The sequence below is a fragment of the Ixodes scapularis genome, unplaced genomic scaffold, assembly GCF_016920785.2.
Source record: "Ixodes scapularis isolate PalLabHiFi unplaced genomic scaffold, ASM1692078v2 PGA_scaffold1__304_contigs__length_218370807, whole genome shotgun sequence".
Taxonomy (NCBI): domain Eukaryota; kingdom Metazoa; phylum Arthropoda; class Arachnida; order Ixodida; family Ixodidae; genus Ixodes; species Ixodes scapularis.
The window spans coordinates 12638716-12659629 of record NW_024609846.1 but is presented as its reverse complement, the minus strand read 5'-3'; the positions used below and the strand labels follow the sequence as shown (position 1 = coordinate 12659629).

The 20914-nt window shown below is 43.6% G+C and overlaps 1 protein-coding gene across 2 annotated transcripts in view; it reads left to right on the top strand.

The window, feature by feature from the left end:
- The first annotated feature begins 701 nt into the window (after positions 1–701).
- The window catches only part of LOC120838879 (syntaxin), a 31148-nt gene continuing 10935 nt past the window's right edge, over positions 702–20914 (top strand). Inside the window, exons 1-9 of one of the 2 annotated variants that reach the window (XM_040500492.2) lie at positions 702–942; positions 4055–4126; positions 7415–7514; positions 8642–8716; positions 8797–8870; positions 10475–10583; positions 14379–14452; positions 15921–16058; positions 17719–17829. In XM_040500492.2, the coding sequence (XP_040356426.1) occupies positions 910–942; positions 4055–4126; positions 7415–7514; positions 8642–8716; positions 8797–8870; positions 10475–10583; positions 14379–14452; positions 15921–16058; positions 17719–17829 (786 nt within the window). In that variant the 5' untranslated portion in view covers positions 702–909. The remainder of the gene's footprint in view (positions 943–4054; positions 4127–7414; positions 7515–8641; positions 8717–8796; positions 8871–10474; positions 10584–14378; positions 14453–15920; positions 16059–17718; positions 17830–20914) is intronic. The other variant, XM_040209002.3, reaches the window with a different exon arrangement.

Here is a 20914-nt window from a genome sequence, read left to right as displayed (position 1 = left end):
GGGGGGGCACGCGGCACGTGGATGGCGGGTGCCCTCCCCTATGTGATGAGGCAGAAAGGTTGGCATATGTTTAGATTGCTGCCTTACTTGCTTACTTTTGATGTTTTCCGTAATAAAACCTTTAGTTGCGAGTCAGCGCCTGTTCCCTCTTGGTTGTTCCTTCGCTCTAATCTTTGCCATTCTGCGCTGTTTTACCTACATTATGTTTAGCCTACACCAACTACCCCAGCTTTCAACTCTGGTAAAACTAAAAGCTGTGTTTGAGGCTTGTTGCTTTTTCGGCTTTTTCATTGTTCCGTGTCTCCGCTTACTATGCAAGTAACAAATCGTGACCATGTCAGTGCCCAATTTCTTGCGTTCCCGTATATTTCGAAACTTCGTGCGGAAGTAGTTTTAAGAAGGGCGCGTCACAAAATGAGCATTCAATTTTGATGCTTTGAGTGAACTGCGCTGTAAAGGATCCCCAACAAACGATGGCGGGACTAGGAAGGAGACACGACATAGTGAAGTAAGACGCCCACACTGGTGCCTCACTTTGAATTACGCGCCAATGTCGGACGCCGCCACCCACGAATATCCGGCGCCGCGCCGCCGATTCCTTCGCCGGCACCGACCGCCACGACCGCGACGCCGCCGCCGGTCGAAAAGGGACCGTCGGGATTGTTGCACACCCTATCGCTGAATGAAACGACGGGGGCGCTGCTGTTGAGACGCGATTCCGCGATTCTCGGTCGGCCGTGCCTGCAAAAATCGATCTGCAGAGGAGGGAGTAGTGCAGTAGTTTTTTCCGTGCGGTGATGTCTTCGCTGGCCAAAATGGAAACGTGCCGTCTTCATCACCCGTGTGTGTTACACTAGTCGAAAGTGCCGAGCCCGTGGACTACTTTGTGACCTCGCTAGACTATCAAGGATGACCAAGGACCGACTGGCCGCCCTCAAAGCGGTGAGCTCACTCCCCAGGAATCGCAACAGCGAGCCGCGTTGGGGCGGGTTGTGGCTCGGGGCTCCGTCCGGCACTGCGCTGCTCGCACTCGCACACGCACGCACACACACACCTCGAGAAACTCTTGCTCGGGCTCTCAGCGAAGAGAACGGTCCGAAAGCACGGGACGGCCGGGCGGGCCCGACCGCCGAGCACATTGCGTCCGTGGGTCGGGTTGGTTGTTCCTCGAGGAATACGGCTGCCGCGGTGTTCGCGAAACACACGCACGTAGTTACTCACTACTACGTGCGACAGGGGCACAAACACCGCGTACGGGGAATAAAAGAATTCCTAAAAGAAAAGAGGCAGTCTGACGACGGCGGCGAGGGTCGGACGGAGTAGGGTGGTTTCCGCGTCGGTGCTCTTTTTTTTATTTTTTTATTTTTGGGGAGGGTACGTAGGAAGTCTCGGCTTGGCGTCGATCCGTCGTACGTCGGCCTTTGGCGGCGGCAAGGGGACGCCCCAAAAACAAAATGAATCAATATTTTTGACGCGGCCAGCGAGGTGCTTAAGCCTACAATCGTGGTGGGGGGTTGCTCATCGGAGCTTTTCGAGGGGGACGAGGCAAAGCACGCACACGATCGGCTATTTTGACTGATTTCGACCGGGCGCGCCACTTCGTCGCGATGACCCAGCACGTAACTTTCAATCCCGATATCGGCCCCACGTAAAAACAAAAATGTACCGAACGGTTCGTCTGTTCTTCGTCTCTAGCGGTCGTCGACGGCGGTGGGGGTACGACTACGGGAGGGGGTAGTTCGTTAAGCCCGCAATGCACGGCGTGACGTTCCTCCACCCCCTTTTCTTTCTTCCTTTTTTTTTTTCTACGCAAAGACGTCGGATCGAAGTTAAAGTGGTCGAAGGGCGTACAAATTGACGTAACTTCGAAGCTCTCACGAGATCGGTGTCCACGTCGTTAAATCTCTAACACGTTTATTTATTTATTTTTTTAATGGTAACGCCAGGAATTGGTATGTGTGAATGGAGGTTCTCTTTTTTTCTTCTTCCGCTGTTTTCTTCACACACGCACGCGCACACACAGACACGCTGTGTGTATGTGTGTAGTAGTGTGGGCTGCCCTTCATTCATGGGGGCGGTGTGGGGGCGGCCTTTACTTATGCGTCGTGGCCCGCTCTGATGGTGCCCTCCGTGAATTCGATTACCTCCTGACGCTAATTGGAGCTTTGGCGGCTGTGAGGACGTTGCCGTCATCGGTCTAAATATAAGCTGGGTGGCGGCGTTAGTTACAGCACTGCCCGATAACCCCTCGCCCCTCCCCATCTTCACGGACGCCTCTCCGGGCGAACTCCTTCAGCTTTTGGGCAGTGCGGTGTTTCGGTGCCTGACGTCGAGAAACGCTTGACCGGCGCGTACTACCTCTTCCTGTTGCCCGTTTATTGATTCACACGGCAAGGCGAAATAACTCCCCAAGCAAATGAACAAAAAAAAAAAAAAAAGCCTGTGGAAAAAAAAAAAGAACAGCTGAGAAAATAACGTACAACAGTTTAGCCGTCTTTTTTTTTTTTTTTTTTTTTTTCCGAGTTTTATCGTACGATGTTTTGAGTGCGTGCAATCTTCCTTTCGGAATTCAGAATGGGGAAAAAAAATAGTAAAAAGGTTCGTGGTGGCATGTCTTTCTTTCCACGTACTGCAACGTCAAGTCTGACAACTGTTATCCGGAACTTGCGTGCCGGGCTGTTTGTTTTTCGCGGTGATGTCACCTCTGTGTGCGTTGTTTGGGTGTGGTTCGAGCTTGCGGCGACGATTGTGTTTTGCTCCCGTCGGCGCTAACACCACGAACGAGCGAGAAGTGAAGGAACAGCCCTCAAGGATTTCTAGTAAAAACTCCACGAAGAATGAGCTCGAAAATGACCTATTCGAGCCCCTGTTCCTAAACCACCACTGAAATGAATTTGAAAATATGCACCAATTTTTATATCTACCAAACACTGAAAAACTATCTCCCACCGATGTAGGTTGTACTGTACAAGGTATTTTTCGTGCTCAATAGGTCCTTGGCCATTTCATTATCTATCCTCTAACCTTTCCTAGCTTTGACTTTTTTTTTATCCCCCTTGCTGAGTTATTAGGAAGCCATGCAGTATTCAAGCACAGACAGGTGTATGTTTTCTCATGTGCGTGTGTCTGTTTCTTGAGCTGATGTGCTGTAAACCACCAGCGATCAATGAATCAATCTCAAATAATAAGTGCAAATGGAATTGATCTTTTATCATGCATATGCCAATGGTACACAAAACAAACAGGGCTAGCAGATTTTTTTTTTATTACTTCAATGTGTTTTGTACACCATGATTTACCTGTTCCAGTCTCTAAAATCAGCATTAGCATATGGACTTTTTGTGTCTGTAACTAATCCTTTCTGACAACCTTCATTAGAATTTCTTGAGCAGTTCCCAGCTTTGAATTTTTTCACAGAGCATTTGTCAGATTTTTATCGTACTCAGGTGTCCTTGTACGAGTTCAAACTGGCATTGATTTGTACAAAGTCATTGAAGCCATCAGCTCCGATGACCTTGTACAACCAAAGCCCGTGTTCAGCGTTGATGTAGGGTTAGGGAATGTTATGAGATTGGTGCCTTATAAGTAGGCTTCCTTGTTTTCTGAGTTTTTTCTAAAATTTTTATTTTCCAAATCTGGAGTTTTTTTTTTTTTTTTGTGTTTCTTTTTTGGGGGATTTCTTTTTCTTGAGAGAGAGGGGGGTATATTTTGTGTTTTTTTGTGTAAATTGGTTATAGCTTAACCAATTTACAGAAAAAATGGTGAATCTGCGAGATAAAATGAACCCCCAAAAATATAACCACTTAATGTGAAAAAAACAACAACAACAACATCAACAAAAAGCTTTAATTATGAGGGACACTGGTCAATGTGTTCTTCATTCCGTACTGCTCTCCTGCATGTCTTGTCAACGCATTTTCTTTCATAATTTCAACTCTGAACATCAGGTTCTCGGTGTGGTTTCAGGATACGACTTAGTTGGTTTCGTTGTAGGTTAGGGGGAAAATTTGTAAAGTGAGAAGTCTGACACAATTTCCCCTTTGTGTTCTTCCAGGCGCAAGGAGAAGATGACGTCTCGGTCACGGTTGAAGATGGTGCCAGCTTCATGGACGAATTTTTTGCGGAGGTGAGTTGGGCGTTTCTTTCTTGGCCATACTCATCGAGATTGCCGATGAAAAAAAACATTTATGCGTGTGCATTGAGAGAGAGAGAGAGTAAACATTTATTTGCACCCAAAAATTTGTCCTGAGTCATTTTCTTTACCACTCATCGCCCAGCACGTTCTTAACCTGCTGAACTAAGAGCGGCCAGAGGATGAGTTCGGTCCCGGCAGGGGGATTGGCCCACTCCTCCCAGCTCCCGGGCTTAAGTCTGGCTGGAAGTGTTTGTAGTGCCGTTTTAGTTGTGACAGCTACGTTGGGGCAGTCCCATAGTTGGTGAGCATTGCTGGGGTACCGTCCGCAGGTGCTGCACTGTGGTGTGCCTTGTGCGCCGCTGATGTAGTGTCTAATGTGTTCAGTCATGAGGCTTGTAGTCTGCGCTCTCCGCACTATAGTTGAGTCTTCTCTGTTTAGTAGGTAAGAGGGGCTGTTTAGTAATGTTTTGTTTTCTCGGAGCTCTTTAAGTGTCCTCTTTCTCTGTTTATGCTTAGATGCCCTATGAATGTAGGGGTCATAGGAATGGGGCCATGGGATGGGGCCATGGAATGCATTGAGGATTACTTGGCCTGCCACATGGAAAGACATGTCTGTTTCGAGCAAATTCCTGACCTGTTTCGTGGCAAAATGTTGGCTCTCCGTGTGAATGGATAGACGGATGCCAACGGCTGTACCCTTTATATTGGGCAATAGCTTGCGCCACCTAGCCTAGAAACTAAAAACCAAAAGTATGGCTCTGCCCCTCGCTCTTCTAAGCCAATTTGCTTCCCCTCTGCAATTTTGTAGCTGCAGTCTCTGCCAGTGTTGCCACTTTAGCAGTTTTCCCACTAACTTTAGCAGTTTTCTGAGTCGTCTAGCAGGAGAAATGGTTTCTTTCCGGGTGGCGGGATATTTAGCGGCTTTCAAGTCATGTGAGCATTTTTTATGACAGTCTAAAATGTTTTAAGTTTACTTTTATGATACACGGATAACTTACCTTCTGCGTTAAGTTAGTCCTGTAGTTGTCATCTTTGCTTACTTCCAGCAACATTGTTGTCAGTGAGGGCAACAAATGCGTTGGGATATTAAGATGGCAAACCTCAAAACATGCTTTCAACTGATTCGCGCATGAATGTACAAATGCATTTTCCAAGTCTGCCACATGAAATAGGTTCAATAAACCATGCACAAAAATTAATAAAACATGGGGGCTCTAGAATTCTAAGCATCAAAACTGTTTACTGGAAGTTTCAGGTGACTTTAGACAAGTCGAACACCCTGGAAATTTGAACTTTTTGCTAAGCATGTGAATTTGATCGCTGAAGCTTTGAACTGCCACCATATATTGGGCTAGAAATCGAAATGACTCCGGTGTCCGTTTGCAGGTGTGGCAAAACAGAGTTAGATTGTGCAGTGGACATTGTTCTGTGCACGCTAGCAATCTGCACCAAACAATGTAGCTTCCTTCTAAGGGCTCTTTTATTTATTGTACCATTTTAGACTATAATGGAAATATAGCAATTTTTTGTAATTTCTCGGGTATCCTACCGCGGATGTTTTATTTTATTTTTGAGACGGCAACACTGGTCTCAGCTGCATGAACGCCAAGTGTGACTGGCAGCACTGAGAGCTGTCTGTCAGTGTTGAGTGATACTGCTCCTGCAACCACCACACTGCTTTGCAGGGCTGCCTGATAAGATTACTGTCACACTCTCCTTGAGGCCCTTAAAGATTTGTTTCAGCCCTTAGGCAGGGGATGTCATTAAATGTTATCTGCAGTTCATACTACTTCTTTTTTTTTTTAAAGGCAACCAAGATAATTAAGATCTTTGTACAGAGAATCCTAACAGCCCATTTTTCCTGTGTTTTTGATGCAGAGGAAATGCTGTTGTCAAGAGTAGTAGTGTGGTGAGATGTGCTCTTAGGAGGCAGTTATTTTGGGTGATAAAATGCATTGTTTGCTGCAAATATGGCAAAATTAAACGCAAACAAGCATGGGTGTTATGTTTTTGCTGACTGTGTAGTGCAGTCCTTATGCTCACCATTTATGGTTGCGAAACAATGGAAATGATTAATTACCGTAAAATACCGGGCAAGCACCCACTCAAACTTTAGAGATAATCGGCCAAAAAATGGGGGATGGGCGCTTGTCCGGTCATCAATTTTACATATAAATGTACTGTGCGTATTTTCTGAGATCTCACAAATTTGGTAATGGGCGCTTAATGTGGAATGGGCGGATGCGCGGTATTCTACGGTTCTTAGCATTTTCTGCAAGAAATTAAAGATGAAATCAAAATCAAATATACCTATACTGCTAGGGCACAAGTGTCTGGGATTTTGGTGAATAAATGCACAAACTGGTAAGATATATATTTACTTTTGATTTCATCAAATATTTCTTACACCATCTGCAGAGTGAAGGTGATGGCATGCTTTATAACCATGCTAACAAATTTTAGGAGCATGTTGTTGAATTACATGACTCGCAAGAGACCCAAGACACGCAACCTCTTTCAGTGAGCCCCCCCCCCCCCAGGGCTACGCTGGAGTGTTGGCATAAAACCCACCCAACTTTAAAACAGGCATTTATCATTCATGAGCTTATATCTTAAGCAATACAAGTCTGAGTGCAAAGGTTTGCTCCGAGCCCATGCTGAGAGTACCTTGACGCTATGCCACAAATTCTCACAGTAAGTATTTTCACTCGAGTAGGCTCGTGCAATATGGTAGGTCGTGCAAGGACAGACCTCTGAATTCGGAGACCAACACAAAAAGAACGGTACAGATCATGATCTGTACCGTTCTTTTTGTGTGTTGGTTTTTGCTCACCACAGCCACTGACAGGATAAGAATGATGGAGATGGTCTTTTGCTCGTCTCCCAACGAGAACATGCTGTCTTAACATTGTGAGTGTGTGTGCATGCTTGGAAGCTTACAAAGTGTGGTATGTAATTGGAGATAAAAAGTTTCCACTGGAGACAGTACAACTAAAGTGCTTTTTGTCATTTTAAGACTGTTTGAGAAGTGTAGAAAGAGGTATACGGTGGATTTTATGACGGTCTGCTTTGCACAATTCCATTGCACACGTGGCCTTTGCGTTTCACCTTTGAAAGCTTCTATGCAAGATGGCTACTGACCTTATCAATGGACTTGGCTAAATATTGCTATTGCATGACTAAACACTAGCCGTCAATGATGGGGTAACTCCAGGGGGATGTTTCTTCTACGTCCGTTTCTCCTTTTCTGACTGCGGGTCTTTTTTTCTGCTGTCTCAGGTGGAGGAGATTCGGGAAAACATCGACAAGATACAAGCCAATGTGGAAGAAGTGAAGAAAAAACACAGCGCAATCCTGTCTGCGCCACAGACAGATGAAAGTATGTGCACATCGAAGTTTATTGTTGGCTCGAAAGTTCTTGCTTGACGTCAATTGAAATTCCGCGACGTTTCACGGAGCACCGGCTGAAGTTCATAAACTTCTGTGAATTTAGGGCCTTGCAGCAGTTTCCAGGCAATACAAGACTGGAGTTTCCTTGAAAATTATATAATAACTCTTTCATCACTCGAAAAGTTTGCTGCCCTTAATGGCGTATTTTCTTGGCCTGCTTTTTGTACGTTCATGCTTCTTCTTTGCATTTTTAACATTGTTTAACACTCGCTGTGGCTTTCAGTGGAAAGCCGCAGTATCAATGACTAAAGAAGAAATAAATAACCGAGGCTGGCAGGCTCTATAAAATCTGTCGGCCGTATCTGTGAGGGACTGTGGCTTCCGAAGTCATTGTATCTCCTTATGGTGGCAGTCATGAATGCTGTTAATATAGAAGGTCAGAGGCTGCTGTGCAAGTTAACATTAACGAACCTGTCAAGGCCTTTTGTGCACTGACCAACAAAAGATGGCTTGTAGCTTGGTTCTTCTTTTTAACTATGAAATATTCTTCAGAATGCGACTCGACCTCACCCTTATTTCCAGACCTTTTTGTGCCTTGCACAGACCCTTCTTTTTTTTTTTTTAGTAGCGGCATTTGGCAGCAGGCACGTGAGTTCTCATAAGTTAGAGAACTAAGAACGCTATTTGTAAAAGGAAAAGCCCCCCCCCCAAATAAAGATTTATTCAGGGTTGATTGGGAAGCGGGCTTCGGAATCGCTCCTAACTCAAAATGAGTTTTGCAAGGTAAATGTCATAACACATATTCTTTTTTTTTTTTTTTTAAATGGGCCGAGGGGGGCGGGGGGGGGGGGTGATATTGTGTGAGTGATTCTAAAAGCTTCTGTAGTGGAGTCGATGTCTGAAATAGAAGATTGTTTCGGTATCACCCCTAACTCACAATGTGTCTCGTAACATAAAGATCGCTCTAAAGATATTTTTTTTAGAGGAGAGTTCATTTTATGGCATAAATATCCTGTCGAAGCACATAAAAAAACAAAAAAGCTTTATTGTCAAGTCTTTTTTTTTTTTAAGCAAGGACGTAGAATTGCAACACTTGTGCCTTCCGTGTTTGCGCAGAGGTGAAGCATGAGCTGGAGGACCTTATGGCCGACATCAAGAAGACTGCCAATAAAGTGCGAGCCAAGTTAAAGGGTGAGTGGCCGGTTGGGAGCGAGGGTCGCTCCGTTTCGTCGGGGATGCGCCTCTGAGTCTGTCTTCCCTCGCCCCTGCAGTCATGGAGCAGAACATCGAACAGTTGGAGCAGACGCAGATGATGTCCGCAGACTTCAGGATACGCAAGACGCAGGTGGGAACACACTCTTTGTCCCCTTTCCCCCGCTTGGGTGCCGCAAAACGGTTCCACCGTGGTGTCGTTCCGCACCAAAGGATCCAGGCCGACCCTCACGGATTCGGTCTAAAAGAATTGTGTGTTAGTGGTGCAGTGAACACACCTTTTCATGAATATTGTTGCAATAACTATTTTTTCACATTTTTTTTATGGCATCTTAAGTTTTGTAAAAAAAACAAGCCTCAAAATGTGAAAAAAAAAAGTTCAGAAATAGTTTGAAAAAGATTGCCGAGTAAACACTGGTTATAGTAGGTCATTATATTTTTCTGAATTATCCTATGTGTTCTGTTACACATCTTTGGGTGTTTTTAAGGGTGCAGATTTGTCAAAAACGTCCTAAAAACAGTTTTCAAAGAAATAACTTGTAAAGGTGGTGGTTCTAAAAATATGTACTCAATGGCCATAGATAGTCTAGAATACACACAACAAACGAGCAAAGTTAGAAAGAAGTGTTACTTTTAAAAAGCAAGAACATAATTGTTGATTTTGGTTCATTGCTAGTATTGAAAATATTCCAAAATATTCAGTTTTCAAGGCAAATATCAAAAGGTGTACAGTCTAAGACTACATAATTTATTCCTATATGTAGCTTGTAACTAAGACAACTAGCCATGTTTGAATTAAGTGTTATTTTCTAAAAGTGAGAAAAATAATCTTCAACATTGACCCAATGTAACCCCATTGTGCATAGTTTTCCGTTGGGCCTGGGGCCTTTTAATCCTAAGGAGCATGACTCAAGATGGTCCTTTTGGAAACAAAAAACTGTTTAGTAAAAACTCTGAAAACAAAATTTATCATAAATTTTCTGGTGTTTTTCTGTTGTGCAGTTTAAAGTCAACCAATAAATATTTTTTGTAATTAAAAGTTGTTTTATTTTGGTAAAAGTCTAGCAGGATAAGGTCAAAGACTGCTAGAGGCCCCATCCCCCTCTGTGTTGGCTCTCTCATTTCACTTATTAAAGGTACAAAAATATTCAAAATGGCTTAAAACATAACTTGAGACTTTTGGGCAAGATCAGTAAGTATCCGGTTCCACTGATGAATGAAGGTTCCCTGAAAACCCCATTAACACAAAAAAACGTCGAGGATGCGAGATTGTTCTTGTGATGATACAGACGGCAGTACGACCACCTGCTGTTGTCGGCCCCCTTATATATTGGACTGTAATCACTGATAGGGTAAGAACGGAAGTTGTCCCACCCCAAAATAAATATTTTAATTTTTTTTTTTAAATACTATCTTTTTTGTTCTATTTTGTTTGAATTTTAAACTATGTACTACCGTTAAGTATGTATTTTTAAACCAAGCACCTCAATGTTTTTCTTTTTTTCTTTCTATTTCGGAATATCATTGCAATTTGTTCATTGCTTGCAAAACCCAAATTTTAAAACAATATTTTTTTTTTATTTGCGTGGAGCGCAAGTTTGTTATTTTCGCCGCTGCTTGGTTTGTGCTTATGCTTGTGCAAGCAGCACACTCTAAGCTACCCTCTCACACCCTTGCCTTTCCTGATGCTTTGGTCAGTCTTGTTAGCTCTGTGCTGACTTGCTCTCCTGCTTTCAGCATTCAATGCTGTCCCAGAAGTTTGTGGAGGTGATGACAGACTACAACAAGACCCAGACGGATTACAGGGAGCGGTGCAAGGCCCGTATTCAGCGGCAACTAGAAATCAGTGAGTTTCCTTCGTTTTCGCTTCATCATCAAGCTGTCTCTGGGAAATGTGCACGAAAGAGAAAGAACACAATGCACTTCATGTTCTCTCTCTTTCGTCTTTGTGCCTACAGCACTCGTCGTTTCAAAGTTGAGCTGCCTCGCCGGCTCCGAGGCAAAGCGCTGGCCTACAGATCCCGGGTTGGGAGGTTTGAGTGCCTGTCTAAAGTGACCGCAATATGAGGGACGCTTGAGCGGACAAGACGCCATGTGATTGAGATTTCGGTTGCACTTCGGACGATACCCAGGCGGTCAAAATTAATCGTTTGTACTTCGCTGGAGCGTGCCAGATGTGTTTCTTTGTTTTGGCATGCAAAACCTCCAAATTTAGTTGTTTTTGATGTTCTTTTCACTTAACCCAACTAACATTTTTATCCCTGGGGTATTTTTTTTTTTTACTTGGGGCATCTTTGTAATACAATTGTTTCTTCTGTTAATCTTAGAATACAAGCATTCTTTGTACTGACCACTGTCACATTAGGAAAATGCAGACACTCATACTTAGCTAGAGCTGTGTGGTATGTATAAACTTGTTCCTGGCCAAATAACCATATTGTTGTGTCCAGTTTTTTTTATTTATTACTGAGAAATGAAATGTTGGGGATGCATAATTAACACCCAAGTTTAATTGAATGCAAGATTCTTTTGTAAATGTTAAACCTTAAACTGAGATTGCGACATTTTACTGATTAACAAAATCGTTGACAGGAACAGTGGTAACGTGAACCTGTTTGCAACTCTATCAAAGCTTTTCCCAACCTTTTTCACACTTGCATGATCACGCACCAAAGTTTTGTGCCACCTGGTGGCAAAAGCACTGAACGATCGAATCGGGTCGTGGGGGAGTTTTGCGGGAGGCCATTAAAACCTGCATCAGTCTTCGCCTGAAGTTTGATTGCTGTTGCTGGGTCTAATGACAATGCCAAGCAACGAGAAATGTAGAGGAGCAGGGCTTTATGCCAGCATTGAAGCGGAACTGCCTAATAGCATTGAAGCCACGTGCCCGTCTAGCTTCATTAACGATACATGACTTGCCACTTTTCTCTTTCTAGAGCCAAGTCATGCCCTGCACTCTTTAATTTTGTTTTCTTCTTTTTCCACTCCTCTTAGTCTTGTTCTGAATTTGACAGCCCAAACCCGTCAATTAGGTTCCCTCGAATTTAAATGTGTGTAATATATCATGTTTTCTCGTCTCATCTTTTTCTCCCTTTTGAGTGCCAAGTAGACTAGTATATTCCGCTTGGTTTCTAAAAACTAACATTTTCTCTCTCAGTATGCTCTCACCTTGCAGTATGCCCCTCTCTGCAGCAAATTATTAGTAGTATACTAATAGTGACAAATCATTCTAACCTCTTAATTGCAGTAATAGTTACGATCAAAGTTTGGAAGATTTCATTGTTGTACTATAATCTGTTACAACACTACAGAGTTTCACAGTTGGCATGCTGTTTTTTTCGGGAGCTTTTTAACAGCTTGTGAATGTTCACACTTGCTTATTATTAATTTACTTTTATACTGTTTTGTTTGTATAAATGCTTCACTAATGTTTTTTTTTGTTTTTCTAATTTATTTGTTTGAAGTCGGTGGTGGTATCAGGCCTTTTGCGTAAAACAACAAACCTACCCATCTGCCCATATCTCAATAAGCGCCCCCCCAGGGTTGGGCAGTATGGCAATACAAAGGTGTCGCGGTAGTATTTCAGAAATACTTTTAGTATTTAAATTTTTGTATCGTAGTACAACTTTTCAACCAGTATCTGTATTTCAGTATCGGAATACATTTTTGGCGTATTCCTTGTGCCGGGATACAATACCGGGCCAATGTATCTTGTTACAATGTATGAGAAATCAGTGACCCCCAAGCAAAAGCTCAAGGAACTGTTTCCTTTCTTTTTTCGCGCTTCCAAGGGGTAAAGGGTATAGTAAATGGCTCGAGGCTTTGTTATCGAGCAGACCAAGGTTTGTTTCAAACATTATGCCAACGAAATTGGAGACTGCCTTCCTTATTCTTCGGAGATAACGTACGTCCCCCAGGGTGCTTCAGTTGGGCTACTATTTTTGTATAATCAAAACGTTTTGAGGCACTGTTTGTACGAGCTTTACAAATCTACATTGCACTCCCAGTCCCATTTACTAGAGCGAGCGGAGAGGTTCTTCCTCCAGATCATCAAATAAAAGAACGCCATTTCATTCCAAGGCGATGTCTTGAAGTAACTGTAGAAATGGCACCGACACGGGACTTTGACTTTCCATTATATTTGGATATTCGTATATTAAACAAATTTAGAGGTTTGTGTGATATTGCTTCGAATGCATTCAATATATCTGAAGGAGAACTGCACTGCGTTCTGCGTGGAAAGTATTTTAAATCTATTGAAGAGACCCCCTTTGGGCTCGAGAGTTGTTGTTTTCACTGGAGAACTCTTTTGGCACCTTAGAAGTAGAAACCCTGTCAACAAAGCCTACATATTACTACCTCCAAGCGAGGTCTTCATACGCATAAAAAAAGAATATCTGCAGGGTTTAGAACTTCTCCACCGTGAAAGACGTGTTAACACGACTCTTTGCCCAAGTCGGCAGCAGCTGATCGACGAGCTCTTTAAACAGCTCATTTTCATCAAATGTAGCCGAGTTTAGCAGCAAAGTCATATGTTAACTTTTGTTTGGTATTGTTAAACAAAATAGAACATGTAGGAAAAGGTTATTTCATTTTTGTTTTCCATATCGGAACTTTTTGCCTGTAATACCAAAATTGACATCTCAAAAAGCTTTTTTTTTTTTTTTAAAGAAAAATGTATGGCTGTGATTGCCTCGGCAAAATTAAATTAATTTATTTGTATTTCTAAATACTTTCCTATGCCTTAAATGTATTTCTGATATGTGTCACGATGCTTCAGTATGGATGTGTTTCATTATCAGTATTTTAGCTGGCTTCATCATGTATCCCAGTATTTGTATTTTGGAACACGTTTTACAGTATTGCTGCCCAACTCTGTGCCCACCCCTCAATTTCGTAACATTCAGAAAATACGAAATGGACATACCTTCACGTGTTGTTGACCTAAGAAGTGCCCATCCCCCAGTCTTGCCAGATTATCTCTAAATTTTGAGTGGGCACTTCTTTAAAACTTTAGGATAAATATCTATAAAAGAAAACATGAAAAAAGAAAGTTTACAATAATTTGGGACATTACTTATATTTTAATAGAATCCAATCGGGGCGCCTTTCCAATCGCCACTTTTCTGGAAACATGGCGCCCTCCCTTTGTCCCTGTTTTGGAAACAGGATCCTCCCTTCCCACCCCCCTCTCTTGCCATTTGATCATTGTCATTAACGGGCCTGCAAAGTTTTTTGCGTGCCACGAAATACGAGACAAGTTCCCACCCAGAATAGAAAACAATCTTGAAAAGCTGGGGCAAGGGCACTCATCAGGTCCAAGGGTAGAAAGGCAGAAGGGACACACGAAATGGTGTGCTCCACCACCCTGCACCAGGGCGCTCGGAGAAAGGGTTGACGAGGAGCAGCTCTTCCTCAGTTGGCTAGGGGGGCTCAGAACTCTGGATGGGTACTTGATGTGCTTAGTTTTCAAACATTCCCGAGGCTGCGGGCGGGCACTCGTTGCGACACGGGCGCACGGTCGGTATTTCACGGTATTAATAATAGGAAGGAGTTGTACTAAACCAATTCTGCCGAAGGCAGTCGCTCTCGCTGTTTAGGGCAGAAAGACGACTGAGCGTGTCTCGCGTTTGCCACGCAGCTGGGCGAATGACAACCAACGAAGAGCTTGAGGAGATGCTGGAGAGCGGGAACCCTGCCATCTTCACCCAAGGGGTGAGCACTTGCCTACAGACAGCCTCTCCAATAACCACTTAGTGCGAAATTGTAGCGTATTTAGCTGGCTTACCCTCGTGGTTTGGAGCTTCGGAGACTTGAGGCTCTTTCGATACATAGTCCAGTCATTTAGTAGATACTGCTTGGAGTAGAAAGGGTAGCCTCGGAGAATTTAAATTAACTGTTGGGCTACTTGGGTAAAAGCACTTGTCCTGTCCTTGTCCCTTTTGTAATTAAGATAGCCTTGTAGTTTTCAACTTGGGTATGAATTTCGTTTGAATTCAGGATTCCACTTGGATTCAAGAAGTGTTGAGTTGTTGGAAGGCAAACAGTTGGGCATTTTCTTCCGGCCCGATTCATTTATAATTTATTTACGTATCCTGAAAGTACAGTAGACTCTCATTAATTCAATTTTCAGGATGCCACGAATTTTGTTTAAATTATTGGAAGTTTGAATTATCATAAATTCGTCTAAATATGATCTAAGATAAAATGTTGATTTGTTATATAGATGTCTACATATACAAAGCAGATACTTGATGATTTCCCCTATATGTGTGTACCTGGGTGAAATGTATCAGATGACTTAATTCATCCCTCAGAATTGTTGTCTATTGTGAACTGTTTAGACAGCACATGACACCTCAAAACAAAATTAAGTTTGGTCATCCCGTTGGAGCATGCTTGTTACCGAGTACCGGTGTGCTGTGGGGAAGGACACGCGCGGAAGCAAGCTCCGTGGGTGGTACTTCTCCACTGTACACCGGTGCTCGGTAAGAAGCACGCTCACAGGGGCCGCAAGATTGAAAAGTATGAATTACACGAAAACGCTGTTCGAATTAAGCGGTTTACGAATACATTTGAAGCATAGTGGGACAACCAAAATTTTGAAATTTGTTTGAATTAATTGGAAGTATGAAATATCAAAGCTTAAATTATTGCGAGCCTACTGTACCACTCGTTTTTCTTAATTAAACACCTTCAGCGGTTCAAAATGCAAGAACTTAAAAAAGGAAAACAAAGGAACGAGGAAAATACCTGAAAAATTGCACATGCTGTACCAAAAAAAAGCCGATGCCCTAAAATGTAAACGCTCGCATCACAGAGAGCATATGTACTAGGCAACAACAATAAAACTTGGAAATGCAGCAGGGCAAACTGAAGCGCTTTTTGAAAGCCTCCAAAAGGATTTCTTAAGGACGTCAGACACTGGGAGGCCGTCCCAAGCTCAGTCGGGAATACTAGATAAAAGTGCGAGGAAGTGAGGGCCAAAAATAGACAAAGTTTCAGTAGAGAATGCCATCCATATAAACAAAGCTTGAACCTTGTTCCACTCTGCTTTAAGGAGAGACTCTGAGAAAGCAAGCTATCAAGTTTCATGTGCAACGTCGAGGTTCGTGGGTTTAGCTTTATGCGAGCCTTGCGGTGGAGAGCACCCCTTGACGCTAGCACCCCTCCCTGCGCACAGATCATCATGGAGACTCAGCAGGCCAAGCAGACGCTGGCAGACATTGAGGCCCGCCATGCGGACATCATCAAGCTGGAGACGAGCATTCGGGAGCTGCACGACATGTTCATGGACATGGCCATGTTGGTCGAGAGTCAGGTGAGCAGATGGGCCGCCCCGGGCAAGGCCTGGGTTGCAGTTCGGCCGCTTGCTGAAGGAAGGCCGGCAAAGTAACGCCGAGGGAGGATCACCGTTGCCATAGTTCCCCGGTACATTGTCTGGTTTACAACAACGGGGATTTACCGGAAAACTTTTGAACTAAACTACGTAGCCCTTTGGGGGAGGACTTCTGGCTCTTGTAGTTTGTGCTGCTTGTGTATTCGGTACGCATTTTTCTTTTTCTCGTCAAACTGCCAGGCTGCGACTTTTGTGGGGCCTGCGATATTGAAGAGGCTGGAATTGTTTGTATGGGCACTATTGTCAGGAAAGTGCCGTTTTGAGTACCTAGCTACTGCTGCCCTAAGGCCTCTTTTTAGTTTTAGCTTACTTACACTGGAAGAGAAGTAGTAAAATTGTAGTACTACAGAGTAGCGGTCCTAGTAGTCGAACGCTTCCCCGTCATTGTTAGGGCTCATGGTTAAAGGGGAGACAAATGACGGTCTGCCCTCCGAGCAGGCTACGAGCGGTACAGCACTGTCCGATTCACACCGCGATCCGTATATTGTTCGAAGAAAAAGTTAACATCATTTGGTTGTCTTTTTTTTTTTTTTTTTTACATCCATAACTGTGATGGGTTTTTCCTACCACTTTAAAAGACATCTGTTAATGATGTCGTACTTGATGTTGTAGTTGGCGTAGTAGGGCGTCCGTCATCGATGTTGCGAAACCTTTCAAATATCTTGCCCGCTGCCCGCGGGAATCGAACCTGAATCCGCTCTGTGTGAAGCACAGGCGTTGCCACTGAGCTACGCCACAGAGTTAATAACCCACTCTATCCATTGGGTTTTTGTAGTACCCAATGCCCACTGCCTGCAGTCAAAGTTGTTGTAGCATTGTTAATGCCAAAAGCTCGTGCCGGAAAACACGCCTTCATGCACTTTGGAAAAAAAACAAACAAAAGCGTTCTAAATTTGTAGTAACCAATGCCCACTGAACGCTCGCTTTGGAGAAATAAAGAGAAATGGCCGATAGCAAAATGCCATCGGAGCACTGTTGATGCCAAGAGCTCGTGCCAGGAGATGCGTGTTCACGTGCTCTGGGACAAGCAAAACACATGCGCACATGACAAAATGGTCAGATGTCTATTTGATTTCGAAGGCTTTTGTTCACGCACCACACAGTGCGTGAGCGTGACGACGATGCCCAACTACTTCGCCGTGACTATACTCTAGATTAACACAAAACTGCTCATTTTTTTTTTTTTTTTATTATTCAGCGCTAAATTGTCTTGAAACTTGCTCGGAGCTTAGGTAATGATTCATGACCTAGCCACCTCGGTGGCTCCGAGCCAAAGCGCCGGACTACGGATCCCCAAGCCGGCGGGTTCGAATCTCTGCCGAGGTACTTGGGATACGACGGGGGGCTCGTTGCAGAGAAGGCGCAACAACGCGTAACTGAGATTTCAGTTGCGCGTCAATAGAGTCCCGGGCGGTTCAAGTTAATTCTTAGTCCTCCGTTGCGGCATGCCAGATACCCTCCGTTGGTTCGGCACATAAAACCCCCAAATTCGACCTTTGATTCGCGCCCCGTGTTATCAGCTTTCGCTGGCAATCTCGGACAGTTCTCGGTCATGGGAATGTGCGTGTCCGTGTTTGTGCAGGGTGAGATGATAGACAGGATCGAGTACCACGTGGAGCACGCCAGGGACTACATTGAGACTGCCAAGCAAGATACCAAGAAAGCGCTCGTCTACCAAAGCAAGGCGCGGAGGGTGAGTTTTTGCGTCTCTGGCAACCTTGGGGCACACCGCATCCCAAGGCTTGTTCGCACAGTTGTAGTTGCTTGCGACCGAGTTCTCGCAACCTCTAAGGACAAGAGAACACAGCTGACGCCATCTATCGAGTGGCTGTGAAATGCTTGCGGTTCTTATATATTTTTTACTTTTTACGGCGAAAGCCTTACTTGCCCTATTGAAGCGAAAATTTTGAGTAAATGGCCATAAGAATGCAATTGCGTGGCACGCGCCGCTGAGACGTATGCTCAAGGGCGATGCTGTCCTTGGCGGCATTTTGCCGGTCGTCCTAGAAGTGGTCCTAGAACTCTAGGATGACCTCACTTGTCACAGTACGTGAAAAACAAGCGGCATCAGTGGTGGCAGCGTTGTTCCCGAAAGATGTCCATAAAAGTATGTCATCAAGCGTAATCAGCATGATGTCATCATACGTCATTAGCGTGATGTCATCGCCGGAGTGTCGTGAGCAAAAGGTACCCTTCAGACTTCATCTGTGCTCGTTGTGTGCTTCGTGCGATGGACTTCGAGGCAACCGCGTCTACATCTACGGCGGATGCACCACAGCCTCCTTAAGTGTCCTCCTTTACGCGTCGTTCTCGACGTCATGCTAGACGTCTTCCCCTAGGCATCGTTCTTGACGTTGTCCTTAAGGTCGTCCTAGATGTCGTCCTTGACTGGCTTTCGTCTTCCTACACATAAACACTCTTAAGTGTACTTGCATCATTTTTTCATTTTTTTTCTCTCGTTTTTTTTATTATTAGCTCGAGACGTCATTCTTGACGTCTTGTCGTCCTAGACATTCTCAACGTCGTCCTTCAGGTCGTCCTAGAGGTCGTCCTAGACTGGCTTTCGCCTTCCTACGTGTAAGCAGGCTAAAGTGTACTTGTTTAATTTTTTTTATAGCGGAGCTGTTAAGGGGAGACACTGCCCAGAAAAAAAAATTTCTGCAAAAAAAGTTGATTTTGAAAAATGACATCTTTACATCCACCAACATCTAGAGAGTATTCCCAAAAAAGTTTAATTAATTTTCACTGTATAGTTAATTTTTTATAAATTATTTTCCGTCCACCAAAGCTATAGAAAAGGTAGGGTTTGGAGCACTTTGAACACATTTTTCTCCGTTCCACTTTTTGGTATAAATTCCATTTTAGTCAATCTATCGTTTGATAATGGCAAAACAGGGAAAGCGCATTCTTCCCTTATCCTGACCGAAATTTAATAAGGAGTGCGGCTATGGAACTTTTTTGTCACTTTACGGATGTCTTTTGTAAAAAATGTTGACATTTTGGCGAAGGCACAGAAGACCAAAAAGTTGACCAATTTTGCAGAAGAGAAAATTTATAGAAATGAATTACTTTTTAGAAAAAATGTTCCATAGCCGCACCCTCTAGGCATTCTGCTACATATCTAGCAAATAAAAATCTTTAATATCGCAATAGTTTTCTGACGATAGATTAACTAAACAACGTAGGCGTGTTGCTGATAGAAGCTACTCTTATTTCCTTCTCATTTAACCGACAGACCTGAAATTTTGTCATACACCCTCTAGCATGACCACCAGCCTACCCTGTAAATTTCGTTAATTTTAAAACAAGGGTTCAAAAGTTGACCCCCCTAGGGGGTGTGCCCCCTTAAGGGCTAGTTTCCCCAGTATTGTGTCGGCGGGCGAACAAATGTTGCCGCAAAACTCTGGACAGCTACCGCCATCTATGAGCGACGGCAGTAACCAGACAGTCGGCTTGCCGGTTGTCTTAGATGGCAGCAACCTTTCCAGCCTTTACTTTCTGGTTTTCACCAGAGTGGAAAAGCTGAATTTCTCAAGGCGTCGTCCTAGAAGTCGTCTTCGAGGTCGTCCTAGACGTCGTCCTTGAGGCCGCTTGAGAGGTTGTTCTCGAGATTGTTTAAGGAGTCGTCCTTGAGGTCGTCCTAGACGTCGTCCTCGAGGTCATCCTAGAAGTCGTCCTTGAGGTCGTCCTAGACGTTGCCCTCTGAGCATCGTCCTAGACGTCGTTCTCTAGGCATCGTAAAGATAACAGCTTCGCTGGTCCTCTATCTTCACATGAAGTGAAAGGGCTCTACATTTCTTTTTCTCGTCTTTTTATTGGCTCAAAAAACTTTGAACAGAACAAACCGATGGCCATTTCTCGTAGATGATACATACATTTGATCCTGCAAATACCGGCAAACCTTTGCCCTAGTGAAGTGCAGTTCCAGGGCCACCTCACAGATGGCGTTTGCTGTGTGCATTCTCCCATCGTAAAACATCGCGAGAGGTCGTAATGCACCCAGTCGTCAGCAATCGCAAGTGTGTGAACCAGTCTTAAATGCGGACGAGCAGCCAGAAAGGAGGGAACTCTCAATTCCTTCTCTACTTTATTTTTGGGTGATTCTAATTTCATTCTAACTTGTAATTCTAACTTGTGATAAAATAGAGCTCAGATATTTAGCCTTTGAATTCCCTACAGTTGGATTACAAAAAATATTTATAACAAGATACCCTGTACATCTTGGTGTTATTGAGTGTTTTTTCTTATGCACAAACGTATCGCTATATACTCAAAAATGTTTTTTTGCTTAACCATCTCGTGCTTTTTTTATATTTATAAAAATATAGCATTGTAAGTTTGAAGTGCTTTCTTCCATGTTTTGACTTTGCGTGCATGCGTAAATATAGGTGTGCCAGATGTTTTATAATGTTTTTTCCTTCTTCTTTATATTCTTGACGAGCACTTTTTTTAAAACAGGCCCATATTACTATCAGAACAGTATGTCAATTGCCCAGGATATGAATTTTTGTTTGTATTTATACTACAGTTGAACCTCGATTTAACAAAGTCACCGGGACCCGCTAATTATTTCGTTAAATCGGGAACTTCGTAAAATCGAGAAAGTCACTCTTCGGGCACAGGCTGCGCGGGGAATCCGAATGTGTTCGTTATATCGGGAAATCCGTAAAATCGGGTTTCGTTAAATTGAGGTTCAACTGTATCCCAAAAGACCAAGAAAAGTTTTTTTTTTTTTTTGCTTTTATTATTTATTTTGAGTATGGGTATGTTTCTCTGCG